The sequence below is a fragment of the Balaenoptera borealis genome (assembly GCF_965194805.1).
Source record: "Balaenoptera borealis genome assembly, chromosome: 14".
NCBI classification, from domain to species: Eukaryota; Metazoa; Chordata; class Mammalia; order Artiodactyla; family Balaenopteridae; genus Balaenoptera; species Balaenoptera borealis.
In genome coordinates this window covers 58,564,687-58,588,456 of record NC_138875.1, presented here as the reverse complement: position 1 = coordinate 58,588,456, position 23,770 = coordinate 58,564,687, and the positions used below count along the sequence as shown (strand labels likewise).

Sequence of the window (23,770 nt, the reverse complement as noted above, 5' to 3'; positions counted from 1 at the left end):
GCCAAAGTGAAGGAAAAAAATATATGCATACATACATACTTATACACACACATAAATTGACAGGATTTACACTGAAACCTCATTACTCTGGACGTCGGTAATTCCAGAGTATTGGATGTTTTGTCTAATGGCCTACCATTTACTTTTCTTATCTACACGAAGAGTTGGCCAAGCAAATAAGTACTATGAGCAAGATTGCTTTAAAATGCTTTAGAGAAACTCGATTTTTTTTAGGATTTAAATTCAAATGCCGGCTTGAGCTAAATATAATTTAAATTCTCTATTACAAAAACAAAAATTTGGAGGATATCAGGAAGCACTGTGAATACATCATACAGGGCCCCTCCGACAATCGTAGAATTGCTTTTATTGCATTGTCTATTATCACATAGCCTAAAATTCTACCAGTACTTTAATTACTTTAGAATAATGTTTATTACTGTTGGAATTCAGCTGTTTATGCCACAGAAGTGTTCATCCAAGGATGTCATTAGAGAGAGAACTTCCTCTAATGCTGCAGCGTTGATGGAAGCTCTCCCACCCCGCCCCGGTCCACAGATTTGCTGATGGCCTGCAGCACTCTGGCCAGTGAAACCCCTGCAACTTCAGGCAGATTCTCCTGATGAGGGAGTCTGACAATCGCCAGAGCAATTCATGCGATGACTTTATGCAAGAAATTTCATTATTTCTAATAGCTGATGGTGGTTTAATATTTCAATGTAATTATGCTTGATTATATATTGTAATACGCCTTGGCCAGGCTTTGGATCTGGGTCTAAGTAAAATACAGCTAATGGAAAATTCCCCTCCAGTTTTTTTTTTTTTTTTTTCAGCCAGGAATTAAGTCCTAAAGTGAAACTGAATGCAAATCCAACAAGCAATCTCTTGCCGGAGAAAATATTGGTGTAATATATTTGAATGGCCTAGTTTATCAGCTCACTTGGCTAAAATCATACACTGGTTTAGAATTATTTCAGAGTTGCTATTTCTCACCTTTCCCCTAACCTACTTTTGGTCATTTCTGATTTGTTTTATGAGCTTTTATCAAAAGGCAGTCAGCGTGGCAGAGATATACAGAGACGTATATCAAATACTGTCATTTACTGTGAGCATCGTTAAAGAGGGAGGGGGAGGGGGAACTAATGCCAGGATGAGGCTGGGGTCTCGGTCTGGCTCGTCTGTGCTGCCCACTGTGTGTGGACACCCCACTGGACACGCACAGCAGGAGCTGACATAGATCCCCTCCTGCCTGGCCCATCTGTGTAGCGAAGCAGCAATGTGCTTCCGACGGTGACACTCCCACACTCCTGGGAGGGGGGTGTCAGCAGCCAGGGCTGGACTGACGGAGGGCAGTGGAGAGGTGTTAAGATTCACGTGAATTCCTTAAGGCTTCACTTTCATTCTGCTTTGGAGAAAGAAGCCCATTTGAGAGTATCCTTTGCTCCCTCTGCAGAGTCCTCGTCTCTCCCCGGAGACGGCAAGAAAGACAGAAAGAAGGGAGCAACGGCAAGAAAGACAGAAAGAAGAGAGCAGCGTGTGGGCCGCTCAGACCCTTCCCCACCCCACTGAGGCGGGTTCCCTACAAGGGCCCCCGAGGCGTGGCACCTGAAGCCCGACAGCCAGCCAGACTCAGGCCTCAGCGAAGGCCCCAGAAACAGAGGGGCCGCCCTGCCCACTCACGAAAGGAGAGGCCCATCTGCTCTTTTACCTGGGAGTCACCTGCTCTCTGGCTGGAAGGGAGGGTCGAAAACAAAAAGAAATGGTCATTCCTATCATTCACATAGTGCTACCCCATCCAAGCGATGTAATTCCCTTAACAATCCTGTGTTGTTACTAACTCACGCCATTTGCCAGTGGAGAAATCTGAGGCTCTGGAAGTCACATATCTAGACAAGGTGCCCATGGCGAGTGCACAGGGCATCCTGTTGCCAATTCCACGGCTCTGTCCCCGCGTCACAGCAGCCGGGTCACAACCGCAGGCAGCTCCCGACGGAGGACAGGCACTCTTTGGCTCAGAACTGTTCGTTTTGCTCTTAGCAGAATTTAACAGTGCCTATTTTGAAATCTTTCCTTAAGGGCACACTGTAAAATTTAGAAAAGGAAAAAAAGAAAAGAAAAACCTTACATCCACCAGAGATGAAGAGGAGAGATGCAAACTCCCACGAGAGGCTCCCAGGGAATGTTTATTAAAGGTCACCTCATCTGTGATGCTGCAGGCGAACACAGACGCATCAACCTCGTAGAGATGAGAAAACAACATGAGGCTGATGGGAGGAGCGGTGAGGTGGGTGAGAGTCAGGGGCCAGCTTTGATCCCCCCTGTGTGCTTTGCTGGCCCTGGGACTGGGGACAGATCTGGACCCCCGGCACCTCCCGAGGCTGTGTGGAGCTCAGCCACCACGGCACAGGAGCTGCACTTCTGACCGGGGAGGGATCTCCGGTGAAAGGTGTTCGCGTTCATGTGCCTTTACTGGTCCATAGTCGTAGTGGAGCAGATCAAAGGCTGCATCTCCTTCAGACTCTTACTTTGTTCTCTGGGGCCCCAGCTGTGCCACCAACACCGCTTCTGTGAATTGGCTGCTCTCTCTGACCCGGTCACTCTTACCTGCCAGACCTAAGCCAAGACGGCACGATGGCACCCCTGGCTGCCGGCTGGCCCTACGGACGGTGCGCACACTCAGAGTCACTCGGACACTCCGCGGCACCCATCCCCCGACCCCGACCGCAAAATCCGCCCCTTGAGTTAGCCTGTCTCCTGGGGTGCGCACGTAATGCGCCGCGCCCCTCCCGCCGCCCGCAAACCCCTTACTCCAAATCCACTCTATTCTGTGTCCTCTACCCTGTTCTCCTGTGCTCTAAACTTGACCCCGTAGATGTCACACCTCAAGGCCTAACTCCTACATCCCAGGCAGGTAAATAATTCCTCCACATGGATTCTTACTAAACCTTCATCTCCAGACCGGTCTTTGCCTATGTGTTGATAATATTCCTCCATAACTTAAATACCCATCAGTTCCTTCATAAGGCAGAGTAATGTCGAGGTCAAGGGAGGCCAGGAGGCCAGACAGCCCAGCTGCGAGTTCGCTTTCTAGCAGGTTCTTAGGCAAACTCCATTTCCTCTTTGTGGCTTAAAACGGTGCCTGGCACTTAGTGCTGCATGAGAGCTGGGCCTTGTGGGGTGGGGTCAGCTTGGGGAGGCAAAGGGGAAGAGGACTGGATTTTAGCGAGTGGGAGCAGGACGAGCTGAGCATTTCACCCAGTATTTGATAGGACGTTCTTTAGCCACGATGTTGTCTCCCCTCCAGGGCTGTCACAGGTCGGCCATAACTGGATTCGTCTTCTGGTCCCCACTGACCCCCGTATCGCCTGTCAGGTTATTGCCTTTGGTTCAGTCCATTATGTTTTTCCTTCCCAGCTTGTGTTTCTCCTTTGTGTCTTCCACCCGTCTGCCCAGCTCTCTCATTCGAACTTTGAGTAGGTAAGAGCTTTTTACTTAAACTTCAGAGCAGTTCATAAATAGGCTGCTTAGTTTCAGCTGGCAGGTAAAAGCTTTCGTCAAATTGTTTCTCCTCCCTGCAGCACTGTTAATCTGGAGCTCCCAGAAAGGAAAAGTTGCGAATTATCTTTTCCTAGTCATTAAGGCAGCATAATTTGAGGCCCAACCAGCAGTTTTCCTTTTCCCTACCTAGAATTTACCAATATGATTTGGGCCACTAATCTACACCTGTAAAATTTTTTCTTCTGAGAAAAAATTCTCCTAACAACACTTAGATCATTACCCATGATTCAAGAAAACCAAAGTCCAAAAATAATTTAGGAACAAGGTTCAGATTCACTCAGTGCAAATTATTTTAGCTTATTAATTAATTCTCTCACCAAGAAACAAACGGAAGCATAAGCAACAATAGCCAACCTTTGAAAGAATAACATGCAGAGATGAGGAGTGGGGAAGGGTCCCCTGGAATTCTCCCCTTCCTGTTCAGAGTCTGAAATAGAATGGCATTTTCCCCAAATAGTTATGTGGGGAACATCTGGTGTTGTTACGGTTACGTGGTGAAGTGTGTTTAACATTTTCTTTGGACTTGCATTCAACCGTCATCATCTTCCACTTTGAATGACTCAGTGGGAACCCCTGAAAAGAGGAGACCATGAGAATGGCTGACGAGCAGCGATTTGGGGTGGTTTATTAAAGTGGCAGCAACGGATCTGAGGTGGGCGTCGTTCTAGAATAAGGTGGAGCTCAGTGGTGGGGTTCAGCGGTACTTTCATCCCGCAGACTTGTTGCCTCAGTGATTTATCCCTACATCCCCCAGAGTGTGACACGGGTGTGTCCTAGTAGAGGTACATGGCCTTGAACAGAGTTTAACAGATCTTGCTGCCCAGGTTAGAATGGACTTTGCCACAGCGCAGCCTGACCACGTGGCAGAGGAGTGTCTGGGGTGGGGACACTGGCCATAAGGAGACCTGGACCAGGAGGGAGCGCTCCTTCTCTGAACGCGCACAGGTGACGTGGGAAGCAGGAGGGGTCGTCCGGCCTCAGAAACGTGCTGTTTTTCATTTATTTCAGGCACATTTTCCATCACTGCCATTTGTCCTCTGTCAGCATTCCATCTTGTTCCCCATGTTTTCTCTTGCAGATGGTTTATTAGAAGCGCTGCAGGATGTTTCTAAATGTTACGCATCACAAGAGCAGGGCTTTGAGAGCGTGCTGACAGCTCACCTGAGCGGGTCTTCTCCACACACCGGCTCTCTCCATCCCTAACGCTGCTGTGCCTTTAAATCCACACCCACCCACATGAACACACAGATCTCGGCATCTTGCCTTTTTTTTTTTTTTTTTAAATTTTATTTATTTATTTATTTTTGGCTGTGTTGGGTCTTCGTTTCTGTGCGAGGGCTTTCTCTAGTTGTGGCAAGCGGGGGCCACTCTTCATCGCGGTGCGCGGGCCTCTCACTATCGCGGCCTCTCTTGTTGCGGAGCACAGGCTCCAGATGCGCAGGCTCAGCAATTGTGGCTCAAGGGCCCAGTTGCTCCGCGGTACGTAGGATCCTTCCAGACCAGGGCTCGAACCCGTGTCCACTACATCGGCAGGCAGACTCTCAACCACTGCGCCACCAGGGAAGCCCCATCTTTCCTTTTATAGTGGATAATTAAGAGAAGGATTTGGTTGGTAACCACCTTACTCCCATAACTCATTACCAGTGATGGGTAATCCTGTGACCGAACCATCCATCACTTTCAGTCCTTCAGACATAATCTCATTCTCGTGACTCCCACAGGGTCTTCAGTGGAAGGTAGCCTTTCCGACAGGATCACTGATCCCAAAGGCAGTTATTCCTGCAGAGCTGAAAAGCGGTGTCATTTACTTGAGAAGGCGGCTTACCCTGTCGTCACAAAGTCCCCTTCATGGGGGAGCTGAGGCTTCATTTACAAGAGACTGTCTGCCTCTCATATGAGCAAGTCAGGGCTCCCCTAACAGAGACCCGTCAGTGTTTCTTATGTCTGTCCGTGCGCTGAGGTAAGCGACCCGAGGAAACTGCCATCTACCTGCCCAGGTGATGCAGCTCAGTCCACCTCCTCAGGTGCCCCTTGGTTGTTGCTGGAATGTCTGATATGATAGGTTTGGAATAGTTACTTGGAAGTTTCCTGGAGATACTTGCCTAGTAGGTACTTTTACTGATACGCGTAAAATATATAATTTCCAAATTGTGTATCTTTTGATATAATCACATAAATGGAAAACAATAGTCAATTAAGTCGTTCCAGGAAAAATCATACTACCTCTTATCCCAGCACATTCCGACCCCTCTACACAGGCACGTGATAGATGTCAGAGATTTGATCCAATCTCTTGCACTTTTTAAAACTGGAAATTATAGATAGACTGTCATTTCTGCAAGATATTAGGAATGTGTAAAATGAGCATCTAAGTCAAATGTATACTGTAAATGCAGTAGGATCACAAACGTACTTTTCTGAGCTTTAATTTATCCTGGCTAGGTTTTCCAGCAACAGAGAGCATAGTTTTCAGCCGGTACTTTCTCAAGGCACGTGGTGGGCTGTGTGCCCGGCATGTTCGGGCCCCTGCACACTTCGTGCAGCCCAGTTCCTGACTGGTTCTGTGGGTTGTTCTGGTTCCAGGCTTCCACAGGGAATTCTAGTGGAAGGATGTGCATTTCAGGCGGCAGAGGCCCTGCTTCAGACCAATGAACGTTCTTGCCTCCTGTGCTGAGTTACCATCAAAAACAGCCTCTGACTGTGCCTGCAGCTCGGGGCGGTGGGGGGGGGGGGTGGTTGGAAAATCAGCTCAGCCCACAGGACAAAATGAGGAGAAGAGATGGCTTAAGGCCAGCTGTTCAGGCACATGGGACACACACAGGTGAGGGCAGGGTGGCAGCTGTTGGGGGAGGGGGGCAGCTCGGACAGGTCTGCTCCGGTGTAGGGTGGAGGTCTCCATTGGCAGGGCTCCCACTTTGCAGAAGGTTGAAATGCAGAGCGTAGTGGCCGATCAGATTCCTTCATTATCTCTCTGCCTTGTATTTGCCAGGTGCTTGTTCCTGCCCGCTTCCATGGTTGGAGGGTTTTTTTCCCTTCCCGTTTTCCTAGAACACACACACGTACACACACACACACACACACACAACCTGAGAATAGTAAAAGCTTTCCATTTTCTTGAATGCTAATAAATTGGAAAAGAGGTCATATATGTCATCTGTGCATATTGACATTGAGGGATTCAAGGGGTGTTTAGGGAGAGAAGATAGAAGACTGAAAAGAATAGCCTTTGAATGGCTTAGAACCGAGTTTCCGACAAGACTTGAATCACGTGAAGAAGACTATGGAGAGACTGCACGTTTTATCAAGCTCCAGAGAAAGTAGCTTTTCTTAAGTACTGGAATAACATTTCTTCTTATAATTCTAATAATTTTAAAAGAAAAGACTGAAGCCTATAGAATACCAGCATTATTCATTTCTTCTTGCAACAAGGAGAGCTAGCCTTAACATTGCTTTGTTTTGCCCTCACTTCTTCCAGTCTTCAGCCCTCTGTGCTCCCTGTTATCAGCAGGTGAGACCAGGCCAAGGAGCCCAGAGGACTCCATGGGGCTGAGAAGCCCTTTGGGTCCGTGCGTGCAGGGGGACAGGCAGGAGGGGTCCCTCAGAACACGAAGCCCTGGGGAAGTCTGGCGCGGGTGCAGACCCCGGCGGGGGGAAGGGGGGGAGCAGGGATGAGAATCAAGCCCCAGCCCCCAGCCGCAGCCTCTCCCAGGTGCATCCCTTCGGCTTGTTTCCCTGAAAACAAAGAAAACATTGGAAATACGTACAACTCCTAAAAACAGAAAATATCCCATAAGCTGCTTCCTCATTGGATTTGCCCAAAAGTCAAATGTGGAAAGTGAGATGTGAAATACTAGTGTATTTATGTGTTTTCAACAAAACAAGGATCACAAGTAAAATATGTCATCAGCACCTAAGAGGGGGCGCAGTTTTAATTCGCAGGGGCGTCCCAGCTTCCGCCAGGTCCTCCCTCTCCCAGAGCAGACCCTCCAGGGCTGCCCTGGGCTGGAACAGCCCCCCCGGGACCACTCTCCGATGGGAGCACAGAGCCCTGTGACAGCACACCGGCCCCAGGACATGCAGATTAGTCACTCGGGCCTTAGGATGCAGACTCCTGTTTCTGATTCTCTCTGTCACACGTCTGCACCTCCACGAGGGGGGCCCTTGGCACAGCCTGGTGCAAGCATCTGTGCTGAGCATCTTGCCAAGGAAGGAGCAGCTCTCCTGCCGGAGCCGAGAAGGACGGGCAGCCGTGTGCGTGCCCAGGCGGCGGGCGGGCCCTCGGCTTGCTCACCCAGGACGGCAGCCTCCTCTCACCTCCTGGCAGGCTGAGCGCCATCCCCGTCCTTCCAAAGCTCCCAGAGCATCTCTGATGAGGTCCACTTGGGTCCTGGGTCGACTCCCTGTAAGCTTGTTCATTTTGAGATACATCCGACCATGCTTATTCCAGAGATCTGTCTGGAGACAGATGGGTCTTAGTCGGTTTTCCTTATTAAGAAGCAACGCTGTCTTCCCGAGAATCACCCCCAAGTGTCACTTCTGCCTCTGCCTTCGGACAGAAATGTAAATGCAGTGACAGAAAGAACCCGCTTCTGAAGGACGGGAGGAAAAGAACCCCGCCAGGGTGGAGGGCTCCGCGGTCGGCATCCCAGCCCTGCGTCGGAATCACTTTTGCCAAGTTATTGATTGGGTCTGAGACCGTTGCATTATCTGTAAAAGAGGGCTCATCGCACCACCCCCATGAAGTCACTTGGGGTAAATAAAATCAAGAGTAAAAGCTTGTTGGGCTTCCCTGGTGGCGCAGTGGTTAAGAATCCGCCTGCCAATGCAGGGGACGCAGGTTCGAGCCCTGGTCTGGGAAGATCCCACATGCCGTGGAGCAACTAAGCCCATGCGCCACAACTACTGAGCCGGCACTCTAGAGCCCACAAGCCACAACTACTGAGCCTGCGTGCCACAACTACTGAAGCCCAGGCATCTAGAGCCCGTGCTCTGCAACGAGAGAAACCACCACGATGAGAAGCCCACGCACCACAACGAAGAGTAGCCCCTGCTCGCTGCAACTAGAGAAAGCCCACGCGCAGCAACGAAGACCCAACATAGCCAAAAATAAATAAATTTATTTTTTTTAAAAAAAGTAAAAACTTGTCCCCTTGGTCCCCAGCTCGCCCCAAGTCTGGAGCCCATGGTCCTGGAGCCCCGGCTGCATCCCCTGTGTGCCGTTGGTCATTCTGACTGAGCGCTCCTGGCCGGCAGGCACGGAGCTGTGCCCCGGGCACGTGGGGCGTCACCGCGAGCCTAGGAAACCGAGGAGTCCTCCCTCCGGATCTGACCTGGGGATTCTCTGATCACGTTGAGGACCCACAGACCCTTTGCTTTGACAGTGCGACCGGCAGCTGGGAAGAGGGCAGGACAGGGAACAAGGAGGCAGGTCCGGCAGAGTGTCACTCGTGGCACGTCCGGCAGAGTGTCACTTATGGCACGTCCATGGTGAGCGCTTCAACTTCCCATCAGGCAGGAGGGTCTGTTCTTCTGCCCCTTGCCACGACCTATACCTGCCTTGTCACTAAATACCTACGGAGCACCTTCTATGGACCAGGTGCCGTGCTGGTGAGCTAGAGAAATAGCACCTGGCGTCTGCCCCCCAGAGGTCGGCCGGCCGTGTAATGTTTTAAGGTTTGTGCTTGTATCAGTTCACTGCCCTCCCAGCCTCCACGTGATAAGAGCACGGCTGGCAGACCGGCCTGGGCTTTGGCCCCGGTCGCACTGTGCTGCCAGCCTAGGAGCAGGGACCACACGCTGCCCTCAGCTCAGGGGGCTTCGCTTCCAAATCCATTTGCCTCAAGGACGTGCTCCCATCCGCTGCTGGAGTTAAAGTTTCTTCACGCACAGTGGTGTTTTCTTTACGTATGTAAAGATGGCAGGGGCTTCCCGTTTGTAAATCCAACCCAACAGGGCTCGTTCTTTGGTAACTACCCGCGGAAGAGGCAGGGAGGTCCCAGGAAGGGGAGGCCGGCTTTGAGAGGAGCAGCTCCAGTTCTCGGTCAAGTTGATGCTAGTGTTCATTCAGTTATGGTCTCACCTTTGCAAGTGAAGGAAAACAGTCTTGCAGAGGATTCAAAAAAAAAAGAAAAGACATACTGGGTGATTGGGATGTAGTATTCAATCAAAAGAACTTAATTAATGATGTCTCAAGCTGTGTGAAGCAGATACTAAACTAAAAGGTCACCCTTTAGCCATCAAAAAACATGCTGCCCTGAAATCTTTTGTTGTATGACTAACATATCAAAAGTTAACATGGATTTTGCTGCGTTTTTGTTAAAATGAAACCAGGGGAATATCTGCTTCTCGCGTACCAAATTAAGGAGTAAGAGTCCAAGTCACAAACAATTCCCAGCCTTTTCAGTAATGAGTGTACTTGGCAAATGAAAGCCCACAGGATGGAAACTCATCGTTTACTGGCACAGACTTAAGTAAGCATTTGCCACTGCATTACTTGGCTCTGCAGTAAAATTCCTTAGATGGTCCAACGGCCCTACCAGGTGGGAAGCACCTGTGCTGCTGGGTACCATGTGTCAGGTCTGCGTCACCCCATGGGGATGTGAGGCTGCATTGGAGATGACTGCCCTTGAACCGATGTTCCACTCATGGAGCTGCAGAGCAAACAGACAATTTCCATGGAGGGCAGCAAGGTGGGGATCCTATGGGAGGCACCCCGAGGAGGCAGGGCTCACCCCACCACGGGCTGGGAGAGGGCCGTGCACAGGGGAGAGGCCTGAGGGCCTCGTGCCAGGGAGCCCTGAGCCTCTGGGACTGGGAACCGATAGACTGACTCCTGGGATTCAAGACCCCTTAAAAGAGTGTTTGCTACAGAGGACCGGAAGAAGGAGCTAAAACCCCTCCCTCAGGACCAGAAGCAGAAGCACTAGATCCCTTCCCATGGGGAGGGCTGGGCCCTGCTCTGCGAAGTGTTCCTTGCTTGTTCAGTGACCTGCTCTGTCGGGATCTGGCTGTGTCTGGCAGCACACACCTCAGAAGGCACCTGTGTGGATGGAGGCTGGGCCAGCAGGTGCGGGTGGGCAGGAGAAGAACCCTGAGGAGGTGCTTCTGAGGCGGCCCCCGAAGGAGGGAGGAGGGGGCTTAAGATCCCGGGATGGGGCCAGGGAGGAGGGACAGACGAGCTGGGGGAGAACTGGAGATGCCGTGTCTAGCACAGGGTGGACACAGCTGGGTGGTGCTGAGGGGGGACCCCAGGAGCCCCTGAGTGACAGGGGGGCCAAAGGCAGGGTGTGAGCCAGATGCTGCCTGTAAGGGTGGCTGAGAGGGGCACCCGGGGGAGGGCGGCCTGCGGTGGGTGGACGAGAGCTGGGCCCTGCTTTTCCCTGAACGAGGGGGCCTGGCCGAAGAGGAAGGTCAGTGGATTCTGAGCACAGGTCCCCGGTGGTAAAGCCCAAAAGGGGGGGCTTCCGAGGAATCCCAGGCCTGTCTGTGACCGCTTGGAAAATTGTAATGACAATTTAACCGAATATATCCAAAATATCGTTTCAACATGTGAGTCAAGATTTGAGAAACTATTAAGGAGGTATTTTACAGTCTTTCTTTTTGTACTAAGTCATCAAAATCCAGGACAGAGTTTACACCGCCAGCACCTCTCGGTGTGCACCATCCACCGCTCAGGTGGCCCGCGGGGACAGGACAGTGTGCAGGTGTAGACCATCCAGGGCACTTCGTCCCACCTGTGATTCAGGAGCTGTTCCCACAAAGGCACAGAAAGTTGTCTCGCCGATCGTGTTGGGCTCCTCTTGTTCTGTTTCTCACTTTTGTTTCGGGGAACAAATGGAAAAGAGGAGGGTCTGAGTCCAGTGCCATCAAAATCAAGACAAGATGATGCAGCCCAGGAATGAAGGCTCCAAGCATGTTAACTACAAAGACCTTGAAAATCGGTGATGGTGGGGAGAAGAGGCATTGCCAACTGCAGGGCCTGACTCTCCCTGCTTCTGCGGCGGAAGTCACCACAGCAGTAGAGCGCCCACCGCAAAGGGAGCAGATGCTCAGTCGGTGCCGGGTGAACTGATGAAAGCCAGCGGCTGTCCCAGACTATACAGCAGGCGAGAGGCAGCATGGAATTGGATGTTGGGACCCATCGCCATTTTATTTTTTACTCCCTCCTCTTTGGAATGGAGAGCACAGTGGAATTCCTGCCCCTTTCATTGAAGAGGGTACTTGTGAAATAGCCCCTGTTTTTAGTGGGATTAAAAATAACTCAAGGCCCAGCCATGCAGCCTCTGGTTACCATTTTTGACTCACTTGCTTCAGTTTCGTTGTGTGAGCCTTTGTGAAGAAACAGCCATGTTTTTAAAGAGCATTTCCATAAAGGATTTTTCTCCTCGGGTGGGTAGAGCAGAAGTGGGAAGGATGGAAGGACGAAGACAGGGTTAGAGAAGAACTCAGGGACCCACTTTCATGTTGTTTTCAGATGAATTAAAATCCTTTAGTCTCTGAAGACTTTTTTAGGTCTGGAATCTGGAAGCGCCCTGTGCTGTACACCAGGCCATGGGTCTGTTGGGTCCTTTCACCCCGAAAGCCACCCCTGAGTCACATGTCATCCAGAGCTGGCCCATCCGGCTGTGCATGGACTTGAAGAAGACGGCCTGCATGGGCTGGGGTCTTCCGTTCAAGGGCAGGTAATAGCACTCACCATGGAGACCAGTGTCATCAAGGAGTCAGCTGGATTCCAAGCGAGTTACTGCATCTGCAAGAAAGGTAATGACGTAGCGCTTTGGGAGATGGAACTATTTATTCACTCCTTTCCGAGTCCTGCTGGATGGACTCAGACCCCCGGCCAAGTCTTGATGCTCTAGTCGGGGCCTCCCTAGATCCTGCAGCTGGACACAGAGTTGAACACTCTGGCCGTGGGCATTTGAGAGTGCTCCAGATCTCAGAGCACCTTGACTGAAGTCATTAAACACTTCATTATATTTTTTAAGGCATAAAACCCAAAAGAAATACCCAGGGAGAGAAAAATAGCACAAAGATTCTTCCAACCAAACTATTCTACAAATGGCAAACCACCGAGGTGACAAGCATTCCATGCTGTTTTTTGGAAGGGGAAATACATCTATCTTATGTGTAGGCATATCCTTGTTTATTGTCACTCACACATTAGTGTTAGAGGCAAAGCCAGGATTACACATACATTTCATTTTCTGATGCAAAAGGCATTTTGATTAAGTAAACTGCTAAGACCTCCAGTGGTCGGGCTGCTTTTGCAGGCTGAATTTTCTTGGCTGACTCTTAGGGGAGCTGGGTAGGAGGCACTGCTGCAGTGAGGAAACACAACTGGGAAACGCCCAGAAAGAATCCCGCTGCACACAGAGCTGGAAGCTGGGCCCGGTGGGTGAGATGTATGTATGTTACCCAGTTAGGAGAACCTTTCTGCCCTCTCTTCTTGGTGGGCATCCTTTCCTAATCTAGAAGGCTCTGTTTATTCAGAGTGCCCCAGGATAGAATAATCTGATCCTTTTGATTTTATGAGAATACAGTAATACCTTCATCACAGGCTCACGAGCTTTATTTACAACGAGGTAGTGACGTGAGCCATGCTGGGCTTGGTAAAAAGCTAAAATCGGTGTGTTCATATTCGATAAAAAAAAAAAAAGTATGCAAAACTCTCAGTGGATATTTTCAAAAGTCTAATTTTATGCACTGAATTTAAAATAATGCAGATCACCCCACATTCTAAAGTCTGTCAAGAGCCACATAATTTCAAAGCTGGCAGGCTGAGCGTGTGTTCGCAGTATGATCTGTTGCCACACGTGGGCACCGGTTTGCCTGGGAGACAGACGCCCGCCCTCCGTCGGCCTCGGCCAGGGGATCCATGCGCACCAGGACTCCACAGATGACTTTGGTGACCCCTGCAGTGTCATTCCAGGGCCACTTGGGTGTGAGATCTGAATGTGGCCCTGAGGATCCTGAGTTTCAGTCTGAATTTCAGCTTCCATAGGTTTTAGGCACATCCAGCCACAATGGCTTTGGAAATGTAAGTCCCCACCTTCACTATTGTCACAACTTAGAGTATCTCTGTATCTTGTAACGGTACAGTGGTCCCTCCTCAACTGCGTTTTTGCTATCCATGGTTTCAGTTACCTGTGGTCGACTGTGGTCCAAAAATATTAAATGGAAAATTCCAGAAAGAAACAATTCATACGTTTTTAATTGGGTGCTCTTCTGAGTAGGGTGTTGAAATCGCCCACCATCCTGCTTCCACTGGGGACGAGAATCATCCCTTTGTCCCACCCTTTGGCCACTTAGTATCCGTCTCAGTTATGGATCTACTATCGTGCTATCGAAGTGTTTGTGTTCAAGTGACCCTTACTTTACTTAACGGTGGCCCCAAACCACAAGATAGTGATGCTGGCAATTGGGAATGTGCCAAGGAGAAATCATAAAGTGCTTCCTTTAAGTGAAAAGGTTAAAGTTCTCAACAAGGAAAGAAAAAAAAATCATATGCTGAGGTTGCTAAGATCTCTGGTAAGAACGGATTTTCTATCCATGAAATTGTGAAGAAAAGAAAAGAAATTTGTGCTAGTTTTGCTCTTGCACCTGCTCTCTCAAGCTGCAAAAGTTATACCCACAGTGCATGATAAGTGCTTAGTTAAGATGGGAAAGGCACTAAATTTGTACAATATGGTATTCTGAGAGAGATTGCATTTACAAAACTTTTATTACCGTATATTTTTATAATTGTATTTTACTATCAGTTATTGTTGTTAATCTCTTACTGTGCCTAATTTATAAATTAAACTTTATCATAGGTGTGTATGTACAGGGAAAAAACATAGTATATATAGAGTTTGGTAGTATCCTGGGTTTCAGGCATCCACTGGGGTTCTTGGAACATCTACCCCACAGAGAAGGGGGGACGGCTGTAGTGTAATATCTGATGTGCACTGAACACTTATGTGCTGGGAGCCGTTCTAATCCCAAGAACTCAGTGAAGTGTGAGTACTGCAACTACCCCATTTTAAAGATGGAAAACCTTGATACAGAAGAGTTAAGCATCTCATCCAAGGTCACTCAGCAGCTGCATGGGACCAGGATTCATATCCAGGCAAGCTGGCAGGGATTGGCCCTTCCCCCGGTGTCACCGTCCTCTCCCAGGTAGACTGAGTATCCACCCCAAACCCTCAGCTCCGGAAGAAATCAGACCCAGGAAATGGTACAAAGAGGGCAAAACAACCACCACGAAACACTCCAAAATGCCTCCCCTCTCTCGTGTTACTATGGAGAATTCGTCTTGCGTTGTGTTGATTTTGAATAAAGCCACTTCCCTGCATAGAGCGTCTGCCTGACCTCAGGAGCTTAGAGCGGCACCTGTCACTGAAGGCACATTGTCATCCCCTCCCACCAGCTCTGCGCTGTAGGTATTGTCACCTCCAGTCGTATCTTAGCGATGGCAAGCTGGTTATTGCAAACTCCCTGCTCAGGGCCTCCCTCCCTAACCTAACTCACGTCTTTTAGAGCAGGAAAACTCAACTTCCCGGCTTTCCAACTCATGCTGTAAAGCTGAGAGTAGTAAAAATGTTATCCGTGGTCAGCATGTGAGTAGTTCTGGCGGGGCTCCCCCAGACTGGGGCTGCCGACACACAGGCAAGAGCCCTCCCCCAGGAGGGGACCTCACCCAGCCGGTGGCTGCAGACCTTTGCCTGCTGCCCCGGGGGGGGGGGGGCACTCTGGCATCCAGAGCCTGCTCCCCACCAAGCTCTGCTCAGCCTTCCGGAAATCCAGCCTCCACCTCCCTCCAAACAAATAGATTGACTTAATGGGGACAAAGAACGAATTCCAAAGCCGCTGAGAGCATAAAGCCGCCTGAGCTCAAGTGCACAGCACCCAGACCGCTCCCTCCCTGCCTTGAGTGGTGACCTCAAGGCCATCTTGCTACTAGAACTGAGTCTCCGTCCTACGGGGCCGGAGCCGTGGGCAGCAGCGGGCAGAGGAGCCCAGTGCCGTTCGGTGGAGCCACCAGCCACACCTTGGGTTCATTTCCAAGTGGCTGCCTCAGCACTCAGGCAATCTGCTTCCAAAATTACCATGTGGAAAATTCCTTTGCTTGGGAGCACAGTGGGGTTTTTTTGCATTTCGGAGGCCTTCAGCCTTTATTTGTGAATCACACACAGGAACGCAATCACCATCACTAGACATCTTCGTTCCTCCCAAACATAAGACTGATTTCTCGTGGCTTTTCAGAGTCTTGTACGTTTCAGAAACTACACGTGATTGGTTACCTAGGGCATGGGTTTGAGACACATATGTGATTTGTCTTTTAAGCCCATGCCATTTCAGCAAAAGCAACCAACTGATGGATGCGGCACTTTTCCAGAATAAAGCCCGGCTTTGGCTCAGGTCTTAATCCCTAAGAGCACAGAGCTCTAACTCCTGGCTTCCACGGAGAGCTTGGCGATTCTGCGTGGCTGGAGCTGCAGATGCTCTGTGACGCTTCCTCCCTGGCTTGTTTTGTACCTGCTCCTGTCCAACCTGACAACTTCATTAAGGAACATTCACATCTGTAAACCTACTGGCTTTGTGAAGAAGATGTGAAGTTTCAGCCTTACGTGCTGCTGGCTGAACTACAAGGAGGAGATAACCTATTTACATACTAAAAAGGTCAGTGTCGGACAATCCGCATTTAGAGATGAATTTGCTGCTGCCTGCAACTGGAGCAGAAGAATTTGGGAGAAGGCCACAACTTTTCCGTCTGTTTATCTGTGTGGACAGCACACGTGGGTGAAGATGCAGGCTGTCTGTGCTCAGCAGTCGGGCAGAGATGGACAGGCTCCTTGTACTTCAGAGCCTCTCCGGTCACTAACCAGTAGGCGATTATGTGAACGTGCAAAGTGCAGGACAGCCTCACCTACTAACAACTGTTAACTAATTTGAGATGGAAATACTTGCATAATAGCTCTTCAGACACGGTCAGTAAAGCACAAGCCTTCATAATAGACTTTAAATGATGTAGCTACTGCTTACTTACCCTGCCATTTGCATTAGGAAAGGTAGACTTTTAGAGGGCGTAGAACATTTCCGTTTGTGGTCTTTCCTTTCAAAGTCTTAAAATAACAGCTTTATTCGGCTAATGTGTGTTGAAAGTATCTTAAAAGATGTCGTTATAAAGGCATGAATTTTCTCTAGAATCTTGGTAGTGGTTTTGTCCTTATCCATTTGTACATTCAGAGCAGAATAATGAGGGAATTGAGATCCATGGCTCCATCTAAATGTCAGGATATAACAGAAGATTAAAGTCCCTCTTGAAGGTGGAAAACTAGTTCAGAAAGGCTGGGGAGGAGTGTGGGCGGAAGTCGAGTCTGACTCCTTGGAGACACCGGCCAGTGCCCTTGGAGCCTTAGGACCATGGCCACTCAGAGCTTTGCTCCCGAGGGAGGGCCCAGTTAGGAGGGCTTGGGCGAGGGTGGGGGGGGCACCCAGCTCTCAGCTGCAGCCTCTTCCCCAAGCCCGGCAAGGCCAGCGTGCCCTGCAGGGACCAACAGTAGCAGCTGCCACCTAGGTTCTCCTGGGATCCTGAGCCGCATTCCACATACGGTGTCCCTCAGGGGACCCTTGAAGCCAGATGTGGACCTGGGCCCATTGTGACGCAGGCAGCAGCTTCCAGGAGGGAACTGGGCCTCGTGTGCGGGCACACCCCTGGTGGCCGGTGTGCCCGTCCACTTAGAGCCGCGTCCAGCGGGGCTCTGGGCCTGCCCCGACTCCGGACTCAGGGAGGGAGGGGCCAGTGCAGTGACAGGCCGGCTCCTTGCTGGCGTCAGTGGGTCACAGAGATTACTCCATCCTGCACAGTCTCGGGCCTTCGTAACTCCTGTTTCTCCTGACTGTGGTTTTGAAATAGGGCAGCGGTGTCGCTGTGCTGGGGAGGGCCTCCTGGGCAGCGATGCCGTCTGTCCGAGGTTTGTCCAGGGTTCCAGGGGGTCTGACTCGGGCCCTCGGCGCGGGGGGGCCGCCAGGACGCTGCCCCCTCACCCACCTGCCTGTCTTGCAGGGCACTCGGCCGCGCGGACGCAGCAGGCCCTGCACCAGTCGGTCTTCATGTCGTCCCCGTCCGCCCAGCCTTTCCGGGACCTTCCCCTGGGCCGCGAACAGCACCTCAAGCTGCTCCCCGGCGTGGCCGACGTGCGGGCTGGCGAGGTGGCCCGGTGGACGGTGGATGAGGTGAGTGGCTGCCCGGGGCCGGGTGGACCTGCCCGCTGCCAGGGTTTCTCTTAGGTGCTGAGTCCACGTGCCAAATTCCAGATCCACACTTGAGGGAGAAGCAGGCTGGCGCTCAGGACGTTCGGGAAGCCCCTTAGTGGGGCCCTGCCCTCCCCAGCCTTCTCCCAGCGCCGTCTCCACTGCCTGCCCCCCGGGCTCGGGTGCTGATTTAGGCCTCCAGCCCCGCATCACAGGTTTGCTCTGAGGAAACACGAACGTGTGGGCCTCCATGCCTGTGTCCTGGCAGCCCCGGGCGATGCCCCCCCCCCAACCCCGCATGCTCTGTGCCCAAGGGGCTCCCTCTGCCTGGTGCCCCCGAGGCCCCGGGGTCCCATATTCTCACGCCCAGGCAGCACCGCGCTGCCGTGTGTCCATCCGCAGCCACGGGGGATCAGGTCAACCTCAGGTTTATTAGTAAATTAGGTCACAATGTTGCAGAAGATGGCGAACAGAGGGGAAAGTGGATTTGATTGTAATATAAACACACCTTATGATGTTGGTTTTACGTAAGAATCAGGTAAGTGCCGTTGCTTCCTGTGATGCTGTGGAAATGTTTCATACTTAAAGCAACACATTCTTTGACTGATATTCCTTTTGATGAAAGTATTGCTCTCACTCATCAGGCCTTAAGTTTTTTTTTTTTTTAAATGAAAGAAAAGCCTGGGTTACTCTGAGGGCAAGACAGAGCAGAGCTGCAGTTAAACTAGTCACAGATACTCACTGAGCATGTCCAGCAGGCAAGTCACCTGGACTCCATCTCGCTCAGAGGCTTCCTTTCCAGCCCCAGAAAAGGAGCAGGCGACTAAGGCCCTGCAGAGGTCAGAGGTCCGGGGGGGCCTCCTGCCCCTCCTCCCAGGCAGCTCGCAGAGTGTGCCTGGTGGGTTCCCCCCACCTGGCACCCTCCGCGTGGACGGGGCCCAGCACACCCTGCCTGCCCGCCTGGTCCCTCTCCTTCCAAGGCCCTGTGGGTCCCGCAGGACAGAGAGGTGACTGGACATGCCAGGTGCTGCAGGGTTGTTTGGGGGGGGTGACTAAATGTGACCCTGATCCCTAGAGAGTATTCAGGGTCTGCACCCACCCATCTGTGAACTTTTACCAGTTTACAGAGCCGACTGAATTAAAACCTGTTGTGTCTGTAATCAAAGCACTGCTGGTTTTGCCCTTGAAGTAACAACCCAGGGTTCAAGGGCAGTCTCTCTCTCTCTTTCGACCTTCAAGCCATTCATGTGAGGTTCTGCACCGGTTAGGTTAGATGACAGTGGCCCCTCTTCCCTCTTCTTCCCGTGCTCCTGGCCCCTGGCGTGTCGCTGTCCTGCTCAGACGCCCAGCCCAGCCCCACGTGTGCAGAGCGACTGCATCCCGACGGACGGGCAGTGGGCGCAGCAGGGCGAGCTCTGCACAGCGGCCTGGTCCCCAGACGAGCCCGTAGGACCTGCCTGCTGTCCACCCGCCCCTGACCTTGGGCCCCACGCCCTGCGCCTCCCTAGTCCCCGTGTACCGTTGTCACATGTGCACGGGCGCTGCCCAGCCCCTGCCCAGCGCAGGCTCTCCTCCTGCAGGAGCCCTCAGGCTGCTCGCACGTCCCTCGGGGCCCCCGTTTCCTCCGAGAGTCTCTGTGGCTGCACCTCCGATGCTCACTCTGCTGACCGTGAACCCCAAGCACGTGAGCGGAGACCTTACTCACTCGGCCTGTGTCCTGAGAGCTTCTCACTGCGCCTGGCACTGAGTAGATCACCCAGTAAGTGTTTGTTGAGTGAATGGCAAGGGCATCTGAGCTGGATTTTGAAACAAAAGTGCTATAAGTCCAAGCAGAGAAAAGACGGGACACCATGCGGGGGAGGAAAACTATAGAAGTGGGGGTGAGTGTGACACGTGCAAGGATGACAGACACACACGTGCCCCTTACTGACATTAATGATGGTAGTGAACAGTGTTGATGTAATGAGGCACGCACGCTTATTTTGCCCATTTTACAGACAGGGAAGTGGAGGCACCGGAGACTAAGGAAACTCTTAAGGCCGCACGGTCAGAGCCAGGTCCTGAGCCGACGTCTCACCGCACCCCAAGCACACTGCCCACCGGGGCTTGGGGAAGGCGGCCTGCGGCAGGCGGGAGATGGGCCAGGAGCACCAGTCAGGCAATACCAGGTTCTTAGGTTCTAAGGCAGAAAGTCATGTTGTGAAGCTGGTGCTTCAGGGAGATGAAAAGAGCACAGGCCAGCAAGGAGGGTGAGAGTAAGAAGGGGCCAGGCTGGGCGCCACTGGCCAGAGCCACCCGGGCTCAGCAGACAAAGCCACAGCACAGGAAGTAGATGAGGTACAAGACGAGGAGGTGAAATAAGCCAGCGTGGTTCCATTTATACTCTCAGCGCTACGCAGTTTGGTACTTAATTAGGATAATGATGTGTGAGAACAACAAGGCCCGCACACTTCATCGGAAAGAATGGAAAAGTTGTGGTGCCGTCAAAAAATGGAACTCTGGGGACAGGATCCAGTTTGGGGGCCAAGGGATAAGATGATGAATTTATTCTGGGACCTTCTGAGTTAGGGTCCCCTCGGTTACACCAGACAGGGCTTCACCAGGCACGATCCCCAGAGAGCACGGCCAGGGATGGAGGCCGGTGGGTCCACGGCGGAAGTGCAGGAGGAGGGGCGAGAAGCTGGGGGGAGGCCGAGGAAGAAGAGTGTCAGGCGGAGGCTGGAAGTGAGCATCCCAGGTCACAGGGTTCCCGGCTAGGGCCGTGGGGTTGGGCTTCAGGGGATTGGGGAAAATTGTGTACAGCATGTGTGTTTTTCCCCATAAGAAGAGGGCCACAGCTTTTATTAACTTCTGGGGGGGCGGGGGGAGCATCACCCCAGAGGAGCAGGGATCACTGTTTAGGAACGTTAGGGAATAAATAGGCAGTTCGGGGGCGGGGCCTCTGATCTGACCAGTTTCAAGTCTGACACTGAACAGAGTGGAGTTTGGAGGGTGAGTAAAGGGAAGTAGCTGGTCCATCGTTAGGATGGGGCGGGTCTCAGAAGGAAGAGGCTCACTAGGGGGTGGGGAGGACCGGAGACGCCACGGAGGATGAGCAGGAAGCCGCGACCACAGTTCTGAGTTCTCTGTGATGGGCGCACACGGGATCCCAGCCTTTTACTGCAGAAAGTGACCTCAGACATTTTGTAGATTGAAACTAAAGCAGCCATCGGAGAGGCTGGCTTCCTGGAGCACTTCGTTGACCGTGGCTGCCCGCGGGATGCATCCCAGAGAAAACAGTCTGGGTTAGTCCCTCGCGTTGATGTACCTTTGTCTTGATAGCTCCCTAATTAGACGCCCTTGAGGACGAGGACCACATCCTAAATTTCTCTCTGTATTCTCACATTCTGTAGCACATTTCCTGGCACAAAAACCGGTCCTCAAGAAGAAACTTTGAGTGGTCAAAGTGTGGGCGTTGTGATGGGTTTGTATCGTTGAAAATAAGGGGGCTCCCTAGGGGGGATCCCAGCGAGTACCAGCCACAGGGGCCACTGTGTCTGCTCCGGATGCTGCACTAAGAGTGGCGAGTGGGGTCGTGAGGACTTGAGAAGGCAGTTCAGGGCGAGCAGGGCGGGGCTGTGCCTTTGTGCTTTGTTGCCACCGGGCAGGAGCGGGAGCTCAGCGGCCAGGGACAGGGCGTGTGGAAAACGACTTGTGGGTCCTTGTGCTAAGTGCCATCCAGGGAGACTTAAGGCGGGTGAGTGTCTCTGGCAGGAGATGCAGCACAAGGACAGTCCCTCTTGTCAGCGGTCCTGGCTGGGAGGAGACCTCCGCTCCGAGTTGTGTTACCTGCCGGACCTTTGTCACGTTGCCCGGAGGCGGGGGCTGGCTTTTAACTCCTTTGCTGTTTCTGTGGTGTTTCTGCCGGAGCAATTTCTTTCAGAGCACCGGCAGGCTGTGAAGTCAGTTTAGTGGTTCTAAAAGGAGAGACAAGACCAGATGCAAGTACATCACTGTAGTAGAGGTTATTGTTTTGTGAAACCTTCGTTAGGAATGCGTGAGTGTGCACACGTTCAAGCTGTGGTCCCTGGCGAGTATATTTCTTACTCTGGTCATGGAAATGTTCTATAGAAGGGTACAAGCATCTAAGAGTAGGGACTAAGTTATTTTTATATCTTGTTACATCTTTATAGCAAGTACACCAGAGCAGGTGTGTTACAAACGTGCGAGTGAGAGGATGAATTAGGAGACGAATTTTCTGCAGCCCCTCCTGCCAGGCACCCATGGGCACACGCAGGCCAGATGCGACGCGCACACACATTACAGCCGCGGGTGCAACTCGGGGATGCTTGGTGCCCATGTGGGTACTTTTATTTCTTACATTCAAAAATGCCTTTTAAAGCAGCACATATAGATCGCCCTGGCCTTATCCAAGGGCTCCCTCAGTGTCCATTAGCTCTAAAAGATGGTGGTCGCTTTCCAAGCACTCTTTGCCCAGGAGGGAGTGTTTTGAAAAATTCAGGATACTGCTCCCTAAGCATAGCAGCCTTATACAACCGGGCCCTGAAAAAGGGCAACTAACAAATTCCACTGATAAGAAATGAGACCCGGGCTGGAAACATGGTCCGCAGTGGACCCGAAGCCAGGACAGTGAGGCACCCGGCGCTGGCTCAGCAAGATGGGAACGCCGGCGTCGGGAGAGATTTAAAGAAGCAGCAGCTGCACTGAAGGAAGCAGGCGGGCTGCACGAGGATGCCAGGAAAAGGAGGTTGCCCGGGAAGGAAGTTGGGTGGAGTAAAGGGCTCAGCTCAGAGCCTGCACAGTTTCATTTCTTAGTCTTTCCAACCTGCTGTGTCATCCCTGGAACTAACTTACTCCGCGTCCTTCCAAAACAAAACCGGGGTGTCTGCTGTGGACACTGCGCTCCCAAGAACTTGGGGAACCAGGTGTGCTGCCCCCGCCAAGGCCAAGGCCGGCCACCCTGGGCTCCAGCAGGGCCGCCATCACCTGGGGAAAGCAGCCGAGTCCACACAGCTGTCCTGGGTGGAGACAAAGGACGGGCCGGCAGCTTCCTCCTCTGTGGACTCCTGGAACCGTGTGAACGGCTCTCCGCATCGACCACGACGTGAAGAAGGAAACACGTGCTGAAGGGGAGCGTGAGAGGGAACCCTTCCGCTACTGCTCTGCGGTCTAGTGAAGTTCACCACTTTACAGTGAGGAAATCTGCAGCAAATGGGCTTTCTACTGAAGCTCAAAATAGAATTTATTCTCGGGGGAAGAAATCCTGACTGGCAGTACTGAATAATGATACCAAATCATGATCCAGACCAGAAGAGTCTGCCTCAGTAGATTTCATGGAACTTGTTCTTTACTTTGGAAAAAGGCAGGTTGAATAGAATCAGAATCTCTTTCCAAAAAGACAGAGAATTTCAGACATGTGGGAATAAAACTGTCCGAGGAAGACAGTAAGGGCCGTGCGAGGACCTGCCCCGCAGCGCAGCCCTGTTTACTCTTTGGTTGAGCACATTATTTATCCCCACTTAAAATCCAATCTACCTCTGACATGGGCAGTGATTTCTTGGCTCACGATACTAAGAGGGAACGTGATCCTTTTTTTAAATTTGTGTCTGCCCAGAAAAGGACATTTTAACCTCTGAAAACCATCAGAGCAACACTCAGCCCTGTTCTGAGAACAGAAGTTCCTGGAGCGTGTATTTACGAGAGACCGTCTGTGGGGTGTGTCCCTGTCCCGGGGGCCGGGCGTCGGGGGCCCTGGTGCTGGCACGGCTTCCCCAGGAGAGCCAGTGATTGAGGGACACCGGCGTGTGTCTTTAGCTAATTCCTAGAGCCACTTTTCTACGTTCACTTTCCCTAGTGTGCCCTGCGGCCCCCTCCTGTGACAGAGCCATCCCAAAAGAGCCCTCCTTCAGCTCGGTGGCTCCCACCAGGCGGTGTCGCCAGCACCTGGACTCGTTCTTCGTTGTCACAATCGTGCGTG

General features: G+C 51.8%; 1 protein-coding gene and 1 long non-coding RNA gene across 3 annotated transcripts in view; one reads left to right on the top strand and one right to left on the bottom strand.

The window, feature by feature from the left end:
• L3MBTL4 (L3MBTL histone methyl-lysine binding protein 4) overlaps nucleotides 1–23,770 on the top strand; it is a 311,741-nt gene that overhangs the window by 282,856 nt on the left and 5,115 nt on the right. For both annotated transcript variants that reach the window (XM_082353571.1, XM_082353570.1), the window contains one exon: nucleotides 17,606–17,775. In XM_082353571.1, coding sequence (XP_082209697.1) covers nucleotides 17,606–17,775 — 170 coding nt within the window. The remainder of the gene's footprint in view (nucleotides 1–17,605; nucleotides 17,776–23,770) is intronic.
• The window catches only part of LOC309610594, an 83,842-nt gene continuing 66,385 nt past the window's right edge, over nucleotides 6,314–23,770 (bottom strand). The window contains exons 2-3 of the long non-coding RNA XR_014234066.1: nucleotides 7,873–8,013; nucleotides 6,314–7,290 (exon numbers count right to left, since the gene is read on the bottom strand). This is a non-coding gene — a long non-coding RNA (uncharacterized lncRNA). The remainder of the gene's footprint in view (nucleotides 7,291–7,872; nucleotides 8,014–23,770) is intronic.